The sequence below is a fragment of the Daucus carota genome, chromosome 3 (assembly GCF_001625215.2).
Source record: "Daucus carota subsp. sativus chromosome 3, DH1 v3.0, whole genome shotgun sequence".
NCBI lineage: Eukaryota > Viridiplantae > Streptophyta > Magnoliopsida > Apiales > Apiaceae > Daucus > Daucus carota.
The window spans coordinates 35,231,916-35,252,056 of NC_030383.2; the positions used below are offsets into that span (position 1 = coordinate 35,231,916).

Genomic DNA, 20,141 nt, shown 5'->3' on the forward strand with positions numbered 1-20,141 from the left:
TCATTCCTTCTTGATATATTTCCAACCCTTTGACAACGATCACATCTAAGACCATAGGCATGAGCATCCTTAAATAAAGAAGGCCAAAAGAAACCAGATTGCAATACCTTTGCAGCTGTGCGTTGTCCACCAAAATGTCCACCAGAAGGAGATGAATGACAGTGAAAAAGAATATCTTCTACCTCATAGTCAGGAACACATCTTCTTATCATCTGATCAGCACCTTGTTTGAACAAATAAGGCTCATCCCAAAAATAAGATTTCATGTCATGTAAGAATTTCTTCCTTTGTTGGCTAGATAGATTTGGTGGCATCAATCCGGTAGACAGATAATTAGCAAAATCAGCATACCATGGTGTAAAATCAGAGAGTTGTACCTTAAACATTTGCTCATCTGGGAATGTCTCTTTGATAGGAATCATCGAGGAAGATTCATCAATGTACTCCATTCTCGATAAATGGTCAGCCACTTGATTTTCTACACCTTTTCTATCTTGTATCTCGATATCAAACTCTTGAAGTAGAAGCACCCACCGAATCAGCCGAGACTTTGCATCCTTCTTTGCAATTAAATATTTGATTGCCGAATGGTCAGTGAAGACAATCACTTTCGTGCCAACCAGATAAGAGCGAAACTTGTCAAAGGCAAATACTACGGCAAGAAGCTCCTTTTCAGTCACCATGTAATTCAATTGAGCTCCAGTCAAAGTACGACTTGCATAGTATATAGGATGAAATACCTTGTTCTTTCTTTGACCCATGACTGCTCCCACGGCATAATCACTAGCATCACACATTAATTCAAATGGCAAGCTCCAATCTGGTGCAATGATAATAGGTGCAGAAATCAACCTTCGCTTTAGCTCCTCGAAAGCCTTTGAACATGCTTCGTCAAAAAGAAAAGGAGTATCATTCTCCAATAACTTGCAAAGAGGTTTAGAAACTTTGGAGAAGTCTTTAATGAATCGTCTGTAGAAACCTGCATGCCCAAGAAAACTTCGAATGCTCTTCACGGAGGAAGGAGGAGGTAACTTCTCGATGACTTCAATCTTCGCCTTATCAACTTCAATTCCCTTCCTTGAGACTTTATGCCCCAACACAATTCCTTCCTTCACCATAAAGTGACATTTTTCCCAATTGAGCACAAGATTGGTGTATTCACATCGCTCCAAAACCTTCCCCAAGTTAGAAAGACAATCATCAAAAGAATCCCCAAATACTGAGAAATCATCCATGAATACCTCTAGAAAGTCACCAACCATGTCTGAGAAGATAGCCATCATACATCTTTGAAAAGTCGGAGGGGCATTACATAGCCCGAATGACACCCTTCTGAAGGCAAAAGTACCATAAGGACAAGTGAAAGTAGTCTTGTGTTGATCTTCGGGAGCAACTGTTATCTGATTATAGCCAGAGTACCCATCAAGAAAACAATAATACTCTCGTCCAGCCAGTCTGTCTAACATCTGATCAACAAAGGGCAATGGAAAGTGATCTTTTCTAGTGGCTTTGTTCAGCTTCCGATAATCAATGCAAATTCTCCAACCGGTGACTGTTCTCGTAGGGATCAACTCGTTATTTTCATTTTTTATCACCGTGATTCCACCTTTCTTTGGCATACACTGTACTGGGCTCACCCATGCACTATCTGAGATCGGATAAATAATTCCAGCATCTAGCCACTTAATTACCTCTTTCTTCACCACTTCCTTCATAATAGGATTCAGTCTGCGCTGGCCTTCAATTGAACCTTTGGCGCCATCTTCCAACAAGATTTTATGCATGCAAATAGAAGGGCTAATACCTTTAATATCTGCAATACTCCACCCAATAGCTTTCTTGTGATTCTTCAGAAGCTCTACCAATTTCTCTTCTTGGGCAATAGATAATTCAGCAGAGATAATAACAGGCAAAGTGGAAGAAGGTCCCAAATAAGCATATTTCAAGTGAGAAGGAAGAGCCTTTAGTTCTAACTCTGGTGGTTCATCAATTGATGGCTTAGGAGTCTTGAACTCCCTTGACGACAGATCCAATGACTCAAAGCGTCCCCTAGTTCTTGTAACCTGTGAATTAGCTTCCAACCAAGCTAAGAGTTCAACATTATCATCTTCTTCTTGAGAAACATTCAATATTAATTGCTCCAAAGGATCATGAGAAGAATTAGAGTCTAATTTATCAGAAATCAGCTCATCAAATATGGTGATAGCCGAGCAATCTTCTACATCATCAGAATATTTCATTGCTTTAAAGACATTAAAAGTCACCTTTTCATCTTGAACCCTCATAGTTAGCTCTCCGTTTTGAACATCGATAAGAGTTCTTCCCGTAGCAAGAAATGGTCTTCCCAAGATTATGGGAACCTCTCGATCAGCTTCATAGTCCAACACGATGAAATCAGCAGGAAATATGAACTTGTCTACCTTGACCAGAACATCTTCAATCTTTCCCTCTGGATGAGCAAGAGATCTGTCAGCTAGTTGAAGAGTGACAGTAGTAGGCCGAACTTCTCCAATCCCCAATTTTCTGAACACCGACATAGGCATCAAGTTTATGCTAGCCCCCAAATCACATAATGCCATCCCACAATAAGAGTCACCAATAGTGCAAGGAATAGTGAAACTCCCTGGATCCTTCATCTTTGTAGGCAATTTATGTTGCAAGAACGAGCTACACTCCTTAGTTAGAGCTACAGTTTCAAACTCCCCCAACCTTCTCTTCTTTGTAAGAATGTCCTTCATGAATTTCACATAGTTGGGCATCTGCTCAAGAGCTTCTACAAGAGGAATATTGATGTGAAGTTGCTTTAAGACATCAAGAAATTTCTTGAACTGAACATCCTGTTTTTGCTTTTGAAACCGCTGAGGATATGGAGGTTGTGGGTGAATGTGTGATTTTTCAGAAGAAGCCTTTTGTGGAGATACCTTGTCATTCTCGATTTCCTTACCTTCAGAATTTTCCTCATTGCCACTCGGTTCAACAGAATCATCCTGTTTAGCATCAGTAGTAGTGTTCCCCAAAACTTTTCCGCTCTTCAATGTCATGGCCTTACAATGTTCATTCCCAACACCCTTAGGCTTTTCGGTGTCGCTAGGGAGAGTGCCATGTGGTCGATTCCTTAGCTCATTCGCTAGTTGCCCAACCTAATTCTCCAAGTTTCGTAAGGATGCCGCTTGACTTTGGACCAGAGCTTCAGTCTGAGATCTACTAGCTTCATTCTTGATAATGTACTCCTTCAACATATTTTCAAGTGAATTAGATTGAGGTGCTTGTTGAGAAAATCCGGGTGGATAATTGGACTTTACGTTGCCATTTGAAGTTCCAGAATTTGCCCCTTGATTGCTCCAAGAAAAGTTAGGATGTTGCCTCCATGACTGATTGTAAGTATTTGAATAAGGGCCACCCTTATTTTGATTTCCCATGTAAAAGACAGATTCTGGATTTGAAGGACAACTATCATAAGTATGAGCCTCACCGCAATATACACAAGAAACATTCTTGGTTTGATTAATCTGTGAACTGAGGGATTGCTCCTTCGATTGATTATTGCCCATGCTCAGATTCTTGAGCATATGCTCCATAGATGCTAGTTGAGCCTTCATCGAAGTTATAGAGTCCACATCATAGATTCCAGCTACCTTTTTACCTGTTTGAGCTCTAGAAGATGGCCACTGATAGTTGTTGGTAGCAATTGTCTCAAGAATTTCATAAGCCTGATTATAGGACTTAGAGAGAAGAGCCCCATTTGCTGATGCATCCACCACCATCTTTGTTTGAGCATTGAGACCATTATAAAAAGTCTCCATCTGAATGCAATGAAGAATACCATGATGAGGACATTTTCTGAGTAATTCTTTAAATCTCTCCCATGCATCATACAAAGATTCATCATCCTGCTGTTGAAAGGAATTGATCTCATTCCGGAGCTTTGCATTCATATTGGGAGGAAAATACTTGCTCAAGAACTTTTCTGTCAAATCATTCCATGTTGTGACTGATCCTGCCGGTAAAGAATTTAGCCAGGTTCTAGCTCTGTCTCGCACAGAATAAGGGAATAATTTCAAGCGCAAAGCATCTTCAGGTACTCCTTGAAATTTGAAAGAATCACTAATCTCCATGAATAGACGAAGATGAAGGTGAGGATCCTCGGTAGGCATCCCACTGAATTGACCAATAGTCTGAAGCATTTGGAACATGACCGGCTTCAACTCAAACTATGTTGCTTGAATATTGGGTCTTATGATCCCCGAATTTAAATCTTCGAAACGGGGTGCCGCATATTGCCGAATAGCACGATCTTTATCATCCACAATAAATGCACCCGCTGGAATGTCTCCATTATTAACATTGTCATCCATAGCTACTAGTGTTTGCTTGATCTTGCGTTGTGCTTTTCTTCTTCTATTAAATGTTCGCTCAATTTCAGAGTCAAAAGCAAATACCACTGGGTGTCTTTTGCTCATGCACAAAGAGACCTGATGAACACAAAAAAATTTACTCCCGTTAGAACAGAAGTAACAAAAACCAAACTGTGAGAATATCAAATTCGCAATTAATAACTAAAATAGTCCCCGGCAGCGGCGCCAAAAACTTGTTGCTTAAAATACTAATATGCAAGTGTACACAATCGCAAACAAGTAATATAGTAATAAATACCAGATATCGTTCCTCAAGGACTATTTAAACGTATCAATCACAAATAATATCTAACAGTCTAGTTATCGAACACAATAAATTGTTGATGGGTTTTATATTAAAACTAAATTAACAAACTAAAATTATACTAAAGAGCTTAACGAGTTTCAAATATGAGAAGATAAGTCAGGATAATTACTTCCCCCTAACACAAGAATATCGGCAAAAGAGTCGCGAAATATTGCAGCAAATCACAATTTACTAGCTAGAATTCAATGGTCATAGGCTTCTCTCGAAATCACTATGGTATAATTCCTATAAATAAATTAACATATGTCTATGCCAAATTAATATTCGGAATCCAATTAAGCATCAATTCACAAAGCTATGCATGGTCACAATATATGTCTATACCGCAACTATATTATAATCAAAAGATATAATCATGCACCATTCAAGTTTTGTGTCAATTAATCATAACCCTCTCAGTATTATGATTAACTCGATAACCCAGACAATAGCAAGTATTAACATGAAAAACACTTGAGTGAGTAAATCACGAAATTGCATACAATACTCTTAAACAAAACACCAAAATCCTCATGCTAGGGTTCCATAAAAATCCCAACTTTATACAATTAGTTCATACTGAAAGTATCAAAATCAACTAAAGATGAAGAGAACATGTTCATAATAATAAGAGTAAAGGAGAGAATTCTAAACAAAGAGATGAAGGAACAAATCCACTGAATGTCTTCAATGGCCGAAATCTCTTCCGTCTCGCTTCTTCTTTCTCTCTAAGCTTGTGCCTCCCTTCTCTATCTCGTACGATGTCTCTCTCTAATTAGGTCTCAATCTTAATCCCTAATATCTCTATTAAAAGTATTTTTTTAATGAATTAATGAAAATACAAGGAGATTTCCGAATCAGAATAGAATTCCCAAAAGTGAAAATTCGCAGTTGACTTTTTGACTCTGATTCTGGGCTGATTGGACAGGGATAAAAATGCAAGTCCACCTCTGAATTAAAGGCCTTGTTCTAAGCTTCGCGTGGGCTCTTGAATCACCTGATTTGGACTTCTAGAACTCCAGATATGGCCCAAACAGTGAATGCTGCGCAGCTAGCCTTAAAATCCGAATTTTATTCGAATTAAACTCCAATTGTTGCTATTTAAACTCCAATCCATATTTGATTAGAATTCCTTGCATCCTACAATAAAACATTAAAATTTATTAAATAAAAATCCAATTAAGTACAAAATAACTAAAATACAGGGACAATATTAAGATATAATGCACGCTTATCACATTCAAAGGATGAAGCAGCACTCGTCATCATTGATCATATTAAGAAGATTGAAAAGGAAGCAAATTTGCCAGTAAGGGCAATCCGATCAGATAATGGAACAGAATTTCGCAATGCTGTTCTTAATGACTTCTGTACTGATAAGGGCATCTCTCGTCAGTATTCAGCTCCAAGGACTCCACAACAAAATGGTGTCGTAGAAAGGAAGAACAGAACCTTGATTGAAGCAGCAAGGACAATGATTAGTCAATCAAGACTTCCAATCTATTTCTGAGCTGAAGCTGTGAGTACTGCTTGCTACACTCAAAATCGTACCCTGATAAACAAGGATTTGGATAAGACTCCTTATGAAGTAATGGCCAACAGAAAACCATCACTGAATGACTTTCATGTGTTTGGTGCAAAATGCTTTGTGTTAAAAGAAGAGCATCTTGGAAAATTTGATGCCAAAGCTGAAGAAGGCATCTTTCTGGGTTATTCTTTAGAGTCTAAGGCCTACAGGGTTTATCTAATCAATGACGACAAGCTGATTGAAAGCATCAATGTAAGATTTGATGATACCAAGCTCCCAAGTCTTCAAAAGGAAAATGGATCTGATTCTCTGGAATTTGAGAATTTAGAAGACATCTCTATAGGAGAAGATGAACCTGAAGCTGATACTAGGGAACTTAATGCAAATGAAGGAACTGTTGATCCTGAACCATCTGAAGGAAGTATTGGCAACAATACAAATGTTCATCCTGATCACAATGGTCAAAGTGGAGGATCATCAAATAGAATTAGCATCAGCTCAGGGGGAGCAAGCCAAAGTGGATCTACTAGTCATCACACCCAACACAACTATAATTATAGTGAATCATCAAGATTGAATCTGCCAAGACAAAGAGTATGGAGTAGAGCCCATCCTGTTGAACAAATCATTGGTGATCCAGACACTGGAGTGCAGACTAGAAGAGCAACTCAGAATGAATGCAACTTTGCTGGATTCTTGTCTCAGACAGAACCAAAGAAAGTTGAAGAGGCTCTAAGTGATCCAGATTGGGTATCTGCAATGCAGGAAGAACTCAGTCAATTTGAAAGGCAGAAAGTATGGAAGCTGGTGCCAAGACCAAAAGAAAAATCTATAATTGGCACTAGATGGGTTTTTAGGAACAAACTGGATGAAGATGGTATTGTTACGAGGAATAAGGCAAGACTGGTTGCAAAGGGTTATTCACAAGAAGAAGGAATCGATTATGATGAAACCTATGCTCCAGTTGCTAGGCTTGAAGCAATCAGGATGTTCTTAGCATTTGCTGCACACTCCAACTTCAAAGTATATCAAATTGATGTGAAAAGTGCATTCCTGAATGGTGATCTGGAAGAGGAAGTCTATGTTGAACAACCCCCTGGGTTTGAAGACAAGGAATTTGAAGATTTCGTATACTTTCTCTTCAAAGCACTTTATGGCCTAAAGCAAGCCCCTCGAACCTGGTATGACACTCTTTCCAAGTTTCTACTTGAAAATGGTTTCACCAGAGGTATCATCGATAAAACTCTTTTCCATAAAAAGCATAAAGATGATATAATTCTTGTACAAGTATATGTCAACGACATTATATTTGGTTCTACTAATGATCTTTTATGCGAGAGATTTGCTAAGCTTATGCAGAGCAAGTATGAGATGAGCATGATGGGAGAATTGTCCTTCTTCCTAGGACTTCAAGTTATTCAGAAGCCTGACGGTATTTTTATCTGCCAATCTAAATACATCAAGGATATTCTGAAGAAATATGGAATGGAAGAAGCATCTCCTGCCAAAACCCCAATGCCAACTGCTGTCAAACTTGATCAGGACAAATCTGGTAAGTCAGTTGACATCACGAAGTATCGAGGTATGATTGGCTCTCTCTTGTACTTAACTGCTAGTAGGCCAGATATCATGTTCGCAACTTGTTTATGTGCTAGATTCCAGGCTGATCCCAAACAGTCTCATCTTATAGCTGTTAAGCGTATTTTTAGGTATCTTAAGGGAACCCCCAATCTAGGGATATGGTACCCTAAAGATACAGGTTTTAATCTGATTGTCTATACAGATTCTGACTTTGCAGGATGTAAGATTGATAGGAAAAGTACTTCGGGAAGCTGTCAGTTTTTTGGACGAAGGTTGGTGTCATGGTATAGCAAGAAGCAACACTCCGTGTCTACGTCTACAGCGGGAGCTGAATACATAGCTGCTGGAAGTTGCTGCGCTCAAATCTTGTGGATGAGGAATCAACTACAAGATTGTGGACTCATGTTGGATAAAATTCCGATTCTGTGTGATAACACGAGTGCCATTGCCATTGCCAACAATCCTGTTCAACACACCAGGACAAAGCACATTGATATCAGGTATCATTTCCTTCGCGAGCATGTCATGAATGGAACAGTAGAGTTACACTTCGTACCTACTGATCAACAAATTGCAGACATCTTCACTAAACCACTAGACGAATCCACTTTCTCTAGACTGGTTGGTGAACTTGGGATGTTAAATATGTCTAATTAATTAGACAATAAATAACTGCAATTTGTTCGTAAGTTCACAAGTTTTAAAATGCACATATTTTCAGGACTTGTGAATTTACAAAGAGCATCCAGTATTTTACATATTTATCTGATAATTAGTTTTAATTTTTTGCCATAATCTATATGATTTGCATGATTTTATGTGATTATGTGATTATTTGCTAAGTGGTAGATATTTAGAACTAATTTTCTTGAATTATTTAAGTGCTTATATTCAATTAATGAATATTAAGTGTTTATTTGATTCATATTTTAATTATATTTGATTAATGGATTTGAAGCAATTCAAATTATTTTAAGTTGTCCATTAATTAAATTTTAAATAAAATAATTGCAGCATAATTTATTAAATATCTCTTAACAAAATTTTAATTTAGTTCAAATTTATTTAATTTAATTGTGATATCAATTTGTTAGAATATTTTGATTTTAATCAAAATAAGTTTGACAAAATTGATATGACTTTGAGAGAAAACTATTTCGATTTTTTTTCTAAGTACATATACTGTTAATGGATAACAGTGCGCCCCAGGTTAACATATATATACAATGGGACTTCGAAATTCTTGTTTTGTTTTCTAAGTCACTCCAAGGCGTCACTGTACTGAGCGCAACATTTGACCAAGTCAAATGTTGCGCCCATGTTCTCTCTTCTCATAACTATCTTAAGGGCTCATTCTTTTTCTAAGTCCTAAGTTGCGCCCTTATACACTGTATGTATGTATAAGGGGCAAGATAGTCATTTTAAAGGTTGCGCCTTGACTGTGTACCATGAGGGGCAAGTTTGTAATTACCAAACTTGCGCCTCGAGTTATCTCTGTATACATATATACACTCACTTAGCACTTTTCGTTTATTCATCAGTTTTATATATACACAGGATATACACACATCGCAGTCACTGTTTCAAAACCTCTCGAGCTCGAGATTTTCATATCTCCAAAACACCGACGAATCCTTGTCCATTTACTGATCTAAGAACAATTTTGGATTCCCCGTGTCAAGAGCTTTCGATACATACCTGTTTCATCACGATCCATAGTAGTTTTTCGAAAGGGTTTTTCGAAACCTTTAGACTTCTAGGCTAGTTTTGAACGTAATCTAAGGGTCGAAAATTTGCATAATCGATCCCATTAATCTTAGAATTTCGAGAGGAACAACATACGTTAATTTCATCGAAATCTAAAATTCTTGGATTTAGGGTTTTTAGGAGCGTTATTAATTAATTATTTTCGTAACATAAGTGAATATTTGTTCATTATTATTCGTGAAACGAAATTTCTAATCATTTTTAATTTTAATTAAAAATGGCTTCAAATTTTGATATTCCGAAGACAAATTTCACAATTGTTGAAAATAATAACTTAATTACGCAAGCAAATTATCGACGCTGGGTTCGATATATGTCTGAATTTTCATTTGCTAGATTTGCTATGACAGAGTCTGTTATGCTTAACAAATCTCTTCTTCGAGATTTCTTGTCTTCTGTTTCTGTTGTAAATGCAGGACATGTACTTGGACTTACTTGCACAATTCAGGGACATACACTTTCTATCACTGAGAACACCCTGAACACTGCTCTACAACTTCCAACAGAAGACTTTGATGCAGTACCTGACAGAGCAGAAAGGATTAATTTCTTCTATGCTATCCACTGTCAGAGGGAGACAGACGGAGAACTCCCAGCCAAGCTGTATGTCAAACACTTGCCTCGGGAATGGAATTTCTTCTTTAATTCCATTTCTCATGTGTTTGCCCCAAGACTGGTGGATTCCATGGCATTACAACTTTTAATCAAGAAATTGGAATTGCCATTGCTCAAAACACAAGGATCAACCTAGGTCATCTGATTATGGGAGCTTTTCAGGACTTTCTGAGGAAGAACAGACACGTGCTTCTATACCCTCGATTCTTCCAGATTGTGCTGAATCAGATGTTGACCCCTGCTGAACGTGCTGTCTATCCAAATATAGACAATGTCATCTGTTCTTTCATGACTACTAGAGTCATCTCAATGCTGGAGAATCATCAGAACTACTCCAACAATGAACATGTGGTGCTTCCTGAGGCAATGCAAGAATTTCTCAATATCTAGAACTTGCCTCCACCTCATGTTCAAAATGTTGCTGCTCCTGTGGTTGCTGAAGAGGTTCCTGAGCAACAAGCTGAGCCAGTCACTGAGCCACTCATTCAAGACAATATTCCTGAGGCTCAGACTACTCAAGTAGAGGAAGAAGTGATAATGGAAGATGCTGCAGAAAACTCCTCTGAGAGTAATGCTCAATCTGAAGGAGAGGATTCCCTACAGGATAATTCCACTGATTCTGAAGATGAAGTGGATAGTCCTGTCCAACCCACTGTAGCTGCACCAACTGATGATGTCATGGTGGATATTGATGAACTTTTCACCAACACCTACAATCCAATGCTTCAGTCAGGTATCCCTTCTGACTCTGACAATTTATCTTTTAGTGCTCCTGAGGATTGGGTTCAGAATTTACTGGACTCCAATCCACTATCTTCACCCCTCACACATGCCAGTGAATTTGAAATCCCACAAATTCATAACCAAGGCATCACTTCACAAATTCCTGTAGCAACCATTGGTAATTTCTGAGCGAGAGGGAGAAAGTGCCTTAAGTGCACCACATAAGGAGAATGTTTCTGAAACTGCAGCTCGGTCTCCTAGTCAGGAAAGGAGAATAGAACCTGAGACAACTGCAGACATGTCTATTTCTTCACCACCTCAACCACATGATATTTCATTGCACAGTGAGGTTGCACACACGGTTGAAGAATTGACGGTCGCCAACACTTTGTTGTCCATGTCAGGGATAGACACTGTTGTTTCTGATCCAATTCAGGATCAAGTGCCTTCACAGGCTTTTGGGGAAACTTGGGTGATTTACCAAAATCTCCACCCTTGTCTACCCCCCTGGGAGGAACATTCCCAGATCCCTTAAGGGACTCTTCACCTCTCGAAGGTGAACGGCAATCTGTTTCTGAGCCCTTCATATCAGGAAGTGTTCCAGTTACAGAGGACTTGTCACAAAGTCATTCGCCGTCAAAGGCAGTTGTGGGAAACCAGGGTGCTTTGCCAATTCAAGGATCACATCCTTCGAGCCCTGTGTCTACCCGCCCTGAGATTCCAACTCAGGATCCACCTAAGGACTCACTACCTTCGAGTAGTTGGCAACTTGTTTCTTATGACTCAGATTCATCTGACGAGGAAACTGAGGACGAAGGCTCACGAACCTTCATTGCACCTTCTGTGACCTCTCTAGAAGAGGCTAAGAAGATTTCTTCAGCAGGTACCACTTCTATGGATGCTGGGACTTTTTTGAGTGAGAGGGAAACACCTACAAAACTTGCTATATAGAAACCCTCTAACCCACTGAGTGTTCTAGTTCTGAGTGAAACGAGAGAAACACATGCCGAACGAACAAGTGAGAACCCAACAGCCCAACCTACAATTGAATCTACAATTCCAACTGTATCTGTGACAGAATTTGAAGCTCTAAAGTTCAAAGTTCAACATCTTAAAGTCGAAAATCTTGTTCTACGGGATGAGTTAGTAGAGATTAAATCTACAATAGAGCAAAGGTTGGCTGCTCTCGAGGCTAAGTTGCTGGCATCTCAACCTTCCAGAGAGGATTACTCAACTGAGGGGGAGAGAGCAGCAGAAAAAGCACGAGAAAAAAGGGTGATTACTGGGGTGTCAGAAGAATTAATTGACTCTACTCTTAGAGGTCAATTTAGTTACAATCATGATGAGTACATTCCTGAGTTTGTTGATGATAGGGTAATAAGGATGGTTGGTACTGATGATGATGATCTGGAGGAAGGAGAGATCCCTGACAATGAAGTCTTTGCCGATGAACTTGCATATCATAATGACATCTTCCCTCCTGAAGAGTATGAAATTGCAAATCCTCAAGATATTGCTGATGTCTCTAGAGATTTTGCTGAGCAAAGGAGAGCGAGGGAGAAGTTAGAAAATCAAAGACGGATTCGTAGGGAAAAGAGACTTGCTAACTTACATAAGGATGGAGAGGAATGGGATGTTGTCAGGGCAGTGTTTGATTTTCCAGAGGTCATTCAAAAAAATAATGATGATGAAGTGAAAGATATCTTTGACTCCTTCAGGAACAACTACAAGGATCTACATGACTACCACGAGGTGTTAAATGATATCATTTCTACTGTGTCAGTTGCTATTCTTCCCAGAAGAGGATGGATGGTGAATATATCATTCGAGCTAAAGAAAGAAGGCCATGGACTCAAGCATGTGTCAAGTCAATTTCTCAGAGATCTCTCACTGACTGAGCTGTTTGTAGTAAGGAACAAGGTCATCTCAACAGGCAGGAAGCATAATGAAGTATTCAGAGATATGGTGGAAGAATGGATCACTGATATTGGAGTTGAAATTCACGACAAGCCTTCAGTTATCAAGTATTTCAAGGATGGTATGATTCAGAGTATTGGACTCACTGATGAAGCATTATCAACTTACTCTCCTCGTATACTGAAGTATCTGGAAGTATTGGACTCACTGATGAAGCATTATCAACTTACTCTCCTCGTATACTGAAGTATCTGGAAGCTCAAGTGAGAGAAAAGTGCTCGAGGACCAGCAAGGGAAGACTAACTGCTGAATTGCTATATGCTTATCGTCTGAACTTTGCTGCTATTAGAGACTTGGACTTATCAGCAATCAATCGTCAACCACCATATCCACTGCCTCCACTCAACCCTGAAGTTCCTGAGAATCCCAATGCACCTGTTGTCACTTACAATCCAACCTCCATTATATTCAAAAAGAAGAAAGATTCTGAAGCCACCGCCATACGACTTGCAGATATTGGAAAATTCTCATCTAAAAGAATTGCTCGTGCAGTTGGTGCTGTTAAGTGGTCAGTGGTAAAAGAAGACAAAGGTGTGCTCAAAGATCTGATTGATCTTCTGGAAATAAGGAAAGCTGTAGAGACTGTTCACAACACTTCAAGGGTTCGTGCTCATCCATCAAGGGTCATCATGAAAATTGAAGGGATGGAGCTTAATATCACTTTCAAGAAATTGAAGAAAATGGTCCATCTGCAGACTTTAGAGAAGATGAAGAAAAATCTAGAGCAACCACCTCCTGAAAATACATTGGAGCAAGTGGCACTAAGTACCATAACCGCCAGGATTGAAGAGATTGAGAATAAACTCACTAAGAAGAAAGAGGAGGAAGCTGCAAAGAGGAGAGCTGAGCAATACCTGATAAATGCAAGAGCCAAGAAAGCAAGGAAAGATTAGTTCAGGCTAGAGGAACAATGGCTACTTGTATTTTCTTTTGAATTCTGGAAATTATAAGATATAATCCAGACTGTACTTAGTATTATTTCCTGTTTAAATTAGTGTGCTTTTTCATTGTGTCAGTTGAGTTATCCTCTTAAAGGATTTGCTTGTCGAACTCTAACAAACAAATAGGGGGAGATTGTAAAGCATAATGTAACGTAAATGTAATTACGATAACTCAACACAACAAAAGACAGGAAACAATACGTAAGTATAATACAGGAATCTACAGGTTGGAGATTCGATACGAACAGACAAAGACAATCAAGATATCTGAGACAAGCATTAGCACACTGGAAGAAGTTCATTCATATGTTCAAGCCTCAGTGTAGAATAAAGCACAATCAGTTTCTGCTATCAAGATTGCCTGAAGATCAAGTATCAAAGACCAGAAGATTCTAGTATATTTAATTTGATTATTTATAATCAAATTTATCGAAGCAACATCTAACCCGGAATGACTGATCAAGTATATTATCAAGCAAAAGGATTCAAGGAATTATTTCAGTTCGAGTCGTTCGTGAACCAGACCAGTGCACAGGACGTCAGGACATACGAAAGTATTCAGTGGATTCGATCAACGAATTAATTGATCAAGTCAATCGAGCTGTTCCAGAATATATTGCCAAAGAATTTAATTAATATGTATATGTATATATATATTAATTAATCGTGAATTACTTGGATATAAATAATTCAAGTAATTAATTAAACACAATTAATTATATATATATATGTATATATATATATATATATATATATATATATATATATATATATATATAAGTCTTAGTGCAAATATGGAACAATTGATTTTTTGTCTAAGTCACCTACATGGCAACTCTATTACACCGAGAAGCGCAAGTTCACTAGGCGCAACTGTTGACCTTAAAGTCAAAGCGCAAGTTCCTTCCTTGGAAACTTTCTAAGTATTGCACATAGGGGAACACTGTGAAGGCGCAACATGTTTTTCTAAGTGAAATTCTAAGTACTCAACAGAGTACTACTGTGCAGCGCAACATTACTTGGAGCGCAACGTTTGACCAAGTCAAATGTTGCGACTCCAAGTCATCTACTCTGTGGCGCAAGGTTAAATATATCAAATTTATCTAAGTGTTGCTACAGGAGGAAGCATAAGCGCAATGTTTGACCGAGGCGCCAAGTTTGACTTTTTAAGATACAAAATCTGTATACATATATGTGTCCAAGCGCAAGTTTGTGATATATATATATATATATATATATATATGTATGTATATATAACTGGCGCCATTTCAAGTGTATATTGGAGTTAGTTTTTGTTTTGGACAAATCAATTTAACTACAGTTAAATTGAATTCGTCCAGGACGAACTCAAGTCGTCTAGGACGAACTCGTTAACCATGGTTAGATTTTGAAAGCCTATAAATAGAGCTTTGTAGTTTCATTTGAAACTACTTTGTAAGTGCACACACTATACACATTCTCGAGAGTTAAATTAGAATATCGATTTTATCGAGAGTTTGTATTAGAGTGATTGTAGTCTCTGCAGCCGACACTTGTGTTGGAATTTGTAGAACCTGAGGATTATTTCTAATACAAAGAATATTCCCCGACTTGCTGGATTTGTTTATTTACGATTGATTTAACATGGACTGAAGCAGAATTATTCCGCAATTAAATTAAATCGAAGAAATTGGTATAGACATATTCAACCCCCCCTTCTACGCATCCCCTTATATTGGTTCCAAATATACAGGGTGCCAAGTAGTATTAGAGATTCTCTAGATAAATTGAGAAGAAGATTCTTCTGGGGGGAGATAGGGCACAAATTTGCTCAGGATGGGAGAAAGCTCCACCTTATCAAATGGGACACTGTCTGCTTGCCTAAGTATAAGGGAGGACTGGGGATTGGTAATTTGAAAGCTAGAAATCAGGCACTGTTACTCAAGTGGTGGTGGAGATGGTTTAGAGATAAGAATTCATGGTGGTGGAAAGTGATCAAAGAAAAATACAGCCTGTTGCCCCATTCAGGGTTAGAATCATGTGTTAATAGGAATGATACCTCTCATGTTATGAAATCTATATGTTTAATTAGTTCAGAAGGAACCATGGTGGAGCTCTAATTTCTCCAGTAGAGCCTTTTCTTGGAAAATAGGTAATGGTAAATTGGTGTATTCCTGGGAAGACATGGATTCTGTAGAGACCTTTGGCAGCAGTTTTCCCAAGGCTATATAGACTCTCAAATTTCCCAAACTCTACAGTAGAGGAGATGGTTGAAAAATGGAAGAATTTGGAAGATTGTGTCTGGAAAAGATCTCTTAGAACCTGGGATAAGAACCAGTTAAATGAAATCTTCTCACTAATACAGCAGATATCTCTTGAAGAAAGACAGGATTCTATCAAATGGTCAGCTAGTCCCAAGGCTATATAGACTCTCAAATTTCCCAAACTCTACAGTAGAGGAGATGGTTGAAAAATGGAAGAATTTGGAAGATTGTGTCTGGAAAAGATCTCTTAGAACCTGGGATAAGAACCAGTTAAATGAAATCTTCTCACTAATACAGCAGATATCTCTTGAAGAAAGACAGGATTCTATCAAATGGTCAGCTAGTCCACAATCTTACAGTTCTAAAAAAGGATATAGTATTATAATGGGGTTAGATAATTCTGGTGTTGATGAATGGAGAAAAATTTGGAATTATAGAATACCCCCAAAGATCCTAATATTCCTGTGGAAATCCTTTCATGGAGTTCTACCACTCAAGAAGTTGTTAAAGGAAAGAATGACTGGTGTTCTGGACTCTAGCTGCAGTCTTTGTGCTAAAGACGATGAGACAAGAGAACATTTGTTCTGGGACTGTCAAACAGTTAAATCTATTTGGTCTACTTTCTTTGATTGGTGGAATATAAGCAGAAGTGTAACACAAAGGAATGGCAATTTCTTTCAAATCATTAGACTGGTCAAAGGTACTGAACTTAAAATTGCTTGGTCTACCTCAGTTATAGCACTGCTTTGGACCATCTGGATAGCAAGAAATAAATTGGTCTATAGGAACACTAAATGGGAGTTGGATCAAGTGATATGGTTGGTTAAGATCAGGGCTTTTAAGTGGTTACAAGCTGCAAACAAACGTAACATGGGTTTGGAAAACTTCTGGCAAGTTAATCCAAGAGGAGCCTGTCTTCTTTTTAACAAAAAGCACAGAAGAATGGATTATATTTGGTGCAACTCTACTGTGATAGGTTTTTCAGATGGGTCATGGAAAATCACCAATGGTGGGAGTAAAAGAAGTGGCATTGGTGGCTGTATAACAGATTTAGAAGGCAATTTGTTATATATTTTCTCTGGTCCATGCTTAGCTAATAGTCCACTTGAGGCTGAGAGGGAAGCACTCTTATTTCTCTTTCAAAGGATCAAGGACAATTCGAATCTACAAGGTATATTAACTCTTTGTACGGATTCAAAAATTGTTAGGAATCAATAATTTTTGATGATAACATAAACATTTTGTAACATGTCTTACTTAGTATGTTTATCAAATTTCAGTTGTAATTGTTACATTTCTTGTCTTTAGGAATTATCAACGGATGGGTAGAATAGGATGGCTAATTGTAAATATCCAATGCCATGTAATTTTGTCTAAGTGAAGGATATTCAACTGATGAGATGTAACTATTCAACTGATGAAGAATGGGGATCATGTTTCAACTGATGAAAACCAAGCATTCAACTGAAGACAAAGTATTCAACTGATGATGCTAAGGAATTCAACTGATGAGACTGGAACATCATTCAACTGATGAAGCTTGTAATTCGTTCAACTGATGAGACTAGCGCAACATTCAACTGATGAAGTCAAGAGTAGTTGAAAGTAACCAGAACTTTCAACTGATGAAGCAAAGAGCAGTTGAAAGCGATTAGAGCTTAAGCCTGACAAATCACATGGATCGAAAATCACATGGATCGAATTACACTAAAATGGACATGGAAGCCTGATTAGGAAAATAAAGAAGAAGCAGAAACATTCTTATCTCATGCAATGCAATCTGGATCAAATCAAGATGATGGTCAAAGATCAAGACATCTCAGAAAGCATGCATAAGACAAAGATGTGCAGCATTGTTTTTAGATTAGAGTGCATTTTGTAATCTAGCTAAAAGCTTTGTAAAACTTGGAGTATATAACCAAGTTAGAAGCATCAGTTGAACTTATTCAAATTACTTGAGAGAAAATCTGAGAGTTAGAACTTGTTTTGAGTCATGAACCAGCAGCTGTGCGAATTGTAATCAATCCACAGATTCTTCTATATAAAATCTCACGGGTGGATCATTCAATCCACCCGTATTTTTAATACTTGGTGTTTTCTATTTGCTGTGTTTAAAGTGTATTGTTCTTGAATCTTTAAATTTGTAAAAGATTGTATTCAACCCCCCCTTCTACAATCTTTCTTATAGTTAGTGTAAAATAACAATTGGTATCAGAGCGAGGTTCCCAACAAACAGGGAAAAAGATCAACACTGCTAAAGAAAGATGGGAAAGAAGGATGCTGGAGTGAAGATTCATGTTCTTGACAAAGACAACTACTTTCACTGGAAAGTAAGAATGCATCTGCACTTGTTGTCTATTGATGAAAGCTATGTTAACTGCATTGAGAAAGGACCTCATGTCCCAATGAAGGTCTGCACTAGTATGGGAGCTGATGGTGAGGATATGGTAGGAAAAATGGTTCCAAAACCTATCCATGAGTATTCTCAAGAGGATATTGAGGAAGTGCACAAAGACAAGAAAACCATGAACCTCTTGTTTAATGGTTTAGATCAAGAAATGATTGATAGTGTCATTAGCTGCACAAGTGCAAAAGAAGTTTAGGATACCATCAGAACCATCTGTGAAGGAAATGAGCAAGTAAGAGAAAACAAGATGCAGTTGCTGATTCAACAATATGAGTCATTCCATTTCAAGGCTGGTGAAGGTTTGAGTGACACATTTAGCAGATTCCAAAAGCTGTTAAATGGTCTAAAACTCTTTGGAAGAGTATATCAAGTTAAGGATTCAAATTTGAAATTCTTAAGAACTCTTCCTAAAGAATGGAAACCTATGACAGTCTCTCTTAGAAACACTCAAGAATTCAAAGACTATACTCTTGAGAGACTTTATGGAACTTTGAAAACTTATGAGCTTGAAATGAAACAAGATGAAGAGATTGAGAAAAGCCAAAAGAAAGGGCATTCATCTGTGGCTCTAGTTGCATCCCTTGACGATACTGCCAAGGACAAGGGAAAGTCTCAAGTTGAAGAAACTGAGAATTTGGTCAAAGAAAGAGAGCTCAGAGTCAAGCAAGGGAAAAGGAAAAGAGAAAGATGTAGCTGATTCTGGTGAAGAAAGTGATGGAATTGATGAGCACCTAGCCCTCCTGTCAAGAAGATTCTCCAAACTGAAATTCAAAAAGAATTTCAATCCTGCAAAATCATTTAAAGGCAATCCCAAGTCTGATAGAAGCATGTTAGACAGATCAAAATTCAAATGCTTCAACTGTGGGAATTCAGGCTAGTTTGCTAATGAATGCAGAAAGCCAAAAGCTGAGAAGAGATCTAGTGATCACATGGATTACAAAAAGAAATATTATGAACTTCTCAAGCAAAAAGAAAAGGCATTCATTACAAAGGATGACTGGGCAGCTGGAGATTATTCTGAAGATGAGGAAGAGTTTGTCAATCTTGCTCTAATGGCCAATTCCACAGATCAAGAAGAGAACACTGGAAGCAGCAGTTAGGTATTCACTACAAACTTAGTTGAGTTAACTAAAGATGAATGCAATGCTACCATAAATGAAATGTCTACAGAGTTGTATCATTTGCATGTTTCTTTAAAATCTCTCACTAAGGAAAATAGTAGAATTAAGGAAGCTAACACCTTTCTTAGTGACAGGAACAGTGCTTTAGAAGCTCAATTTATTGAGTTTGAGAAACTGAAAATTGAGTGTCAGACAGCCAAAGATGATCTCTTGGTTGTTCTGAAAAGAGAAGAGATCATAAGAAAACAGCTTGATAAGGAACAAGAGATTATTGTCAAATGGAAATCTGGGAGAGATGTTTCCACTAATATCATCAACATGCAAGGCAGAGAAACCTTTGTGGAAAATCAATGGAAAAGGAATAAGAAAGCTCTTGAGATATCTGAGAACAGTTCAAGTGATGAGAATACTGATGATGATCATTAGTTGAAAAACAAAGCTTCAACTGATGAAAGTCATCAGTTGAATAAAAACTCACCAGTTGACAAGAAAGTTCTCAAGAAACACAACAAGAAATATGGTCCTGTTAAAAAGAAC

General features: G+C 37.9%; 2 protein-coding genes and 1 non-coding gene across 3 annotated transcripts; 2 read left to right on the top strand and 1 right to left on the bottom strand.

Moving 5' to 3' along the window:
• Nucleotides 1-3,140: 3,140 nt before the first annotated feature.
• On the bottom strand, nt 3,141-4,193 carry LOC135151509 (uncharacterized). The gene has a single exon (XM_064089992.1). It carries the CDS (start codon nt 4,191-4,193, stop codon nt 3,141-3,143), a length of 1,053 nt encoding a protein of 350 aa, XP_063946062.1.
• Nucleotides 3,820-3,926, top strand: LOC135151874 (small nucleolar RNA R71). The gene has a single exon (XR_010290781.1). It is a non-coding gene; the product is annotated as a small nucleolar RNA R71 (small nucleolar RNA).
• Nucleotides 4,194-16,274: 12,081 nt separating the features above from the next.
• On the top strand, nt 16,275-17,294 carry LOC135151510 (uncharacterized). The gene has a single exon (XM_064089993.1). It carries the CDS (start codon nt 16,275-16,277, stop codon nt 17,292-17,294), a length of 1,020 nt encoding a protein of 339 aa, XP_063946063.1.
• Nucleotides 17,295-20,141: the final 2,847 nt, after the last annotated feature.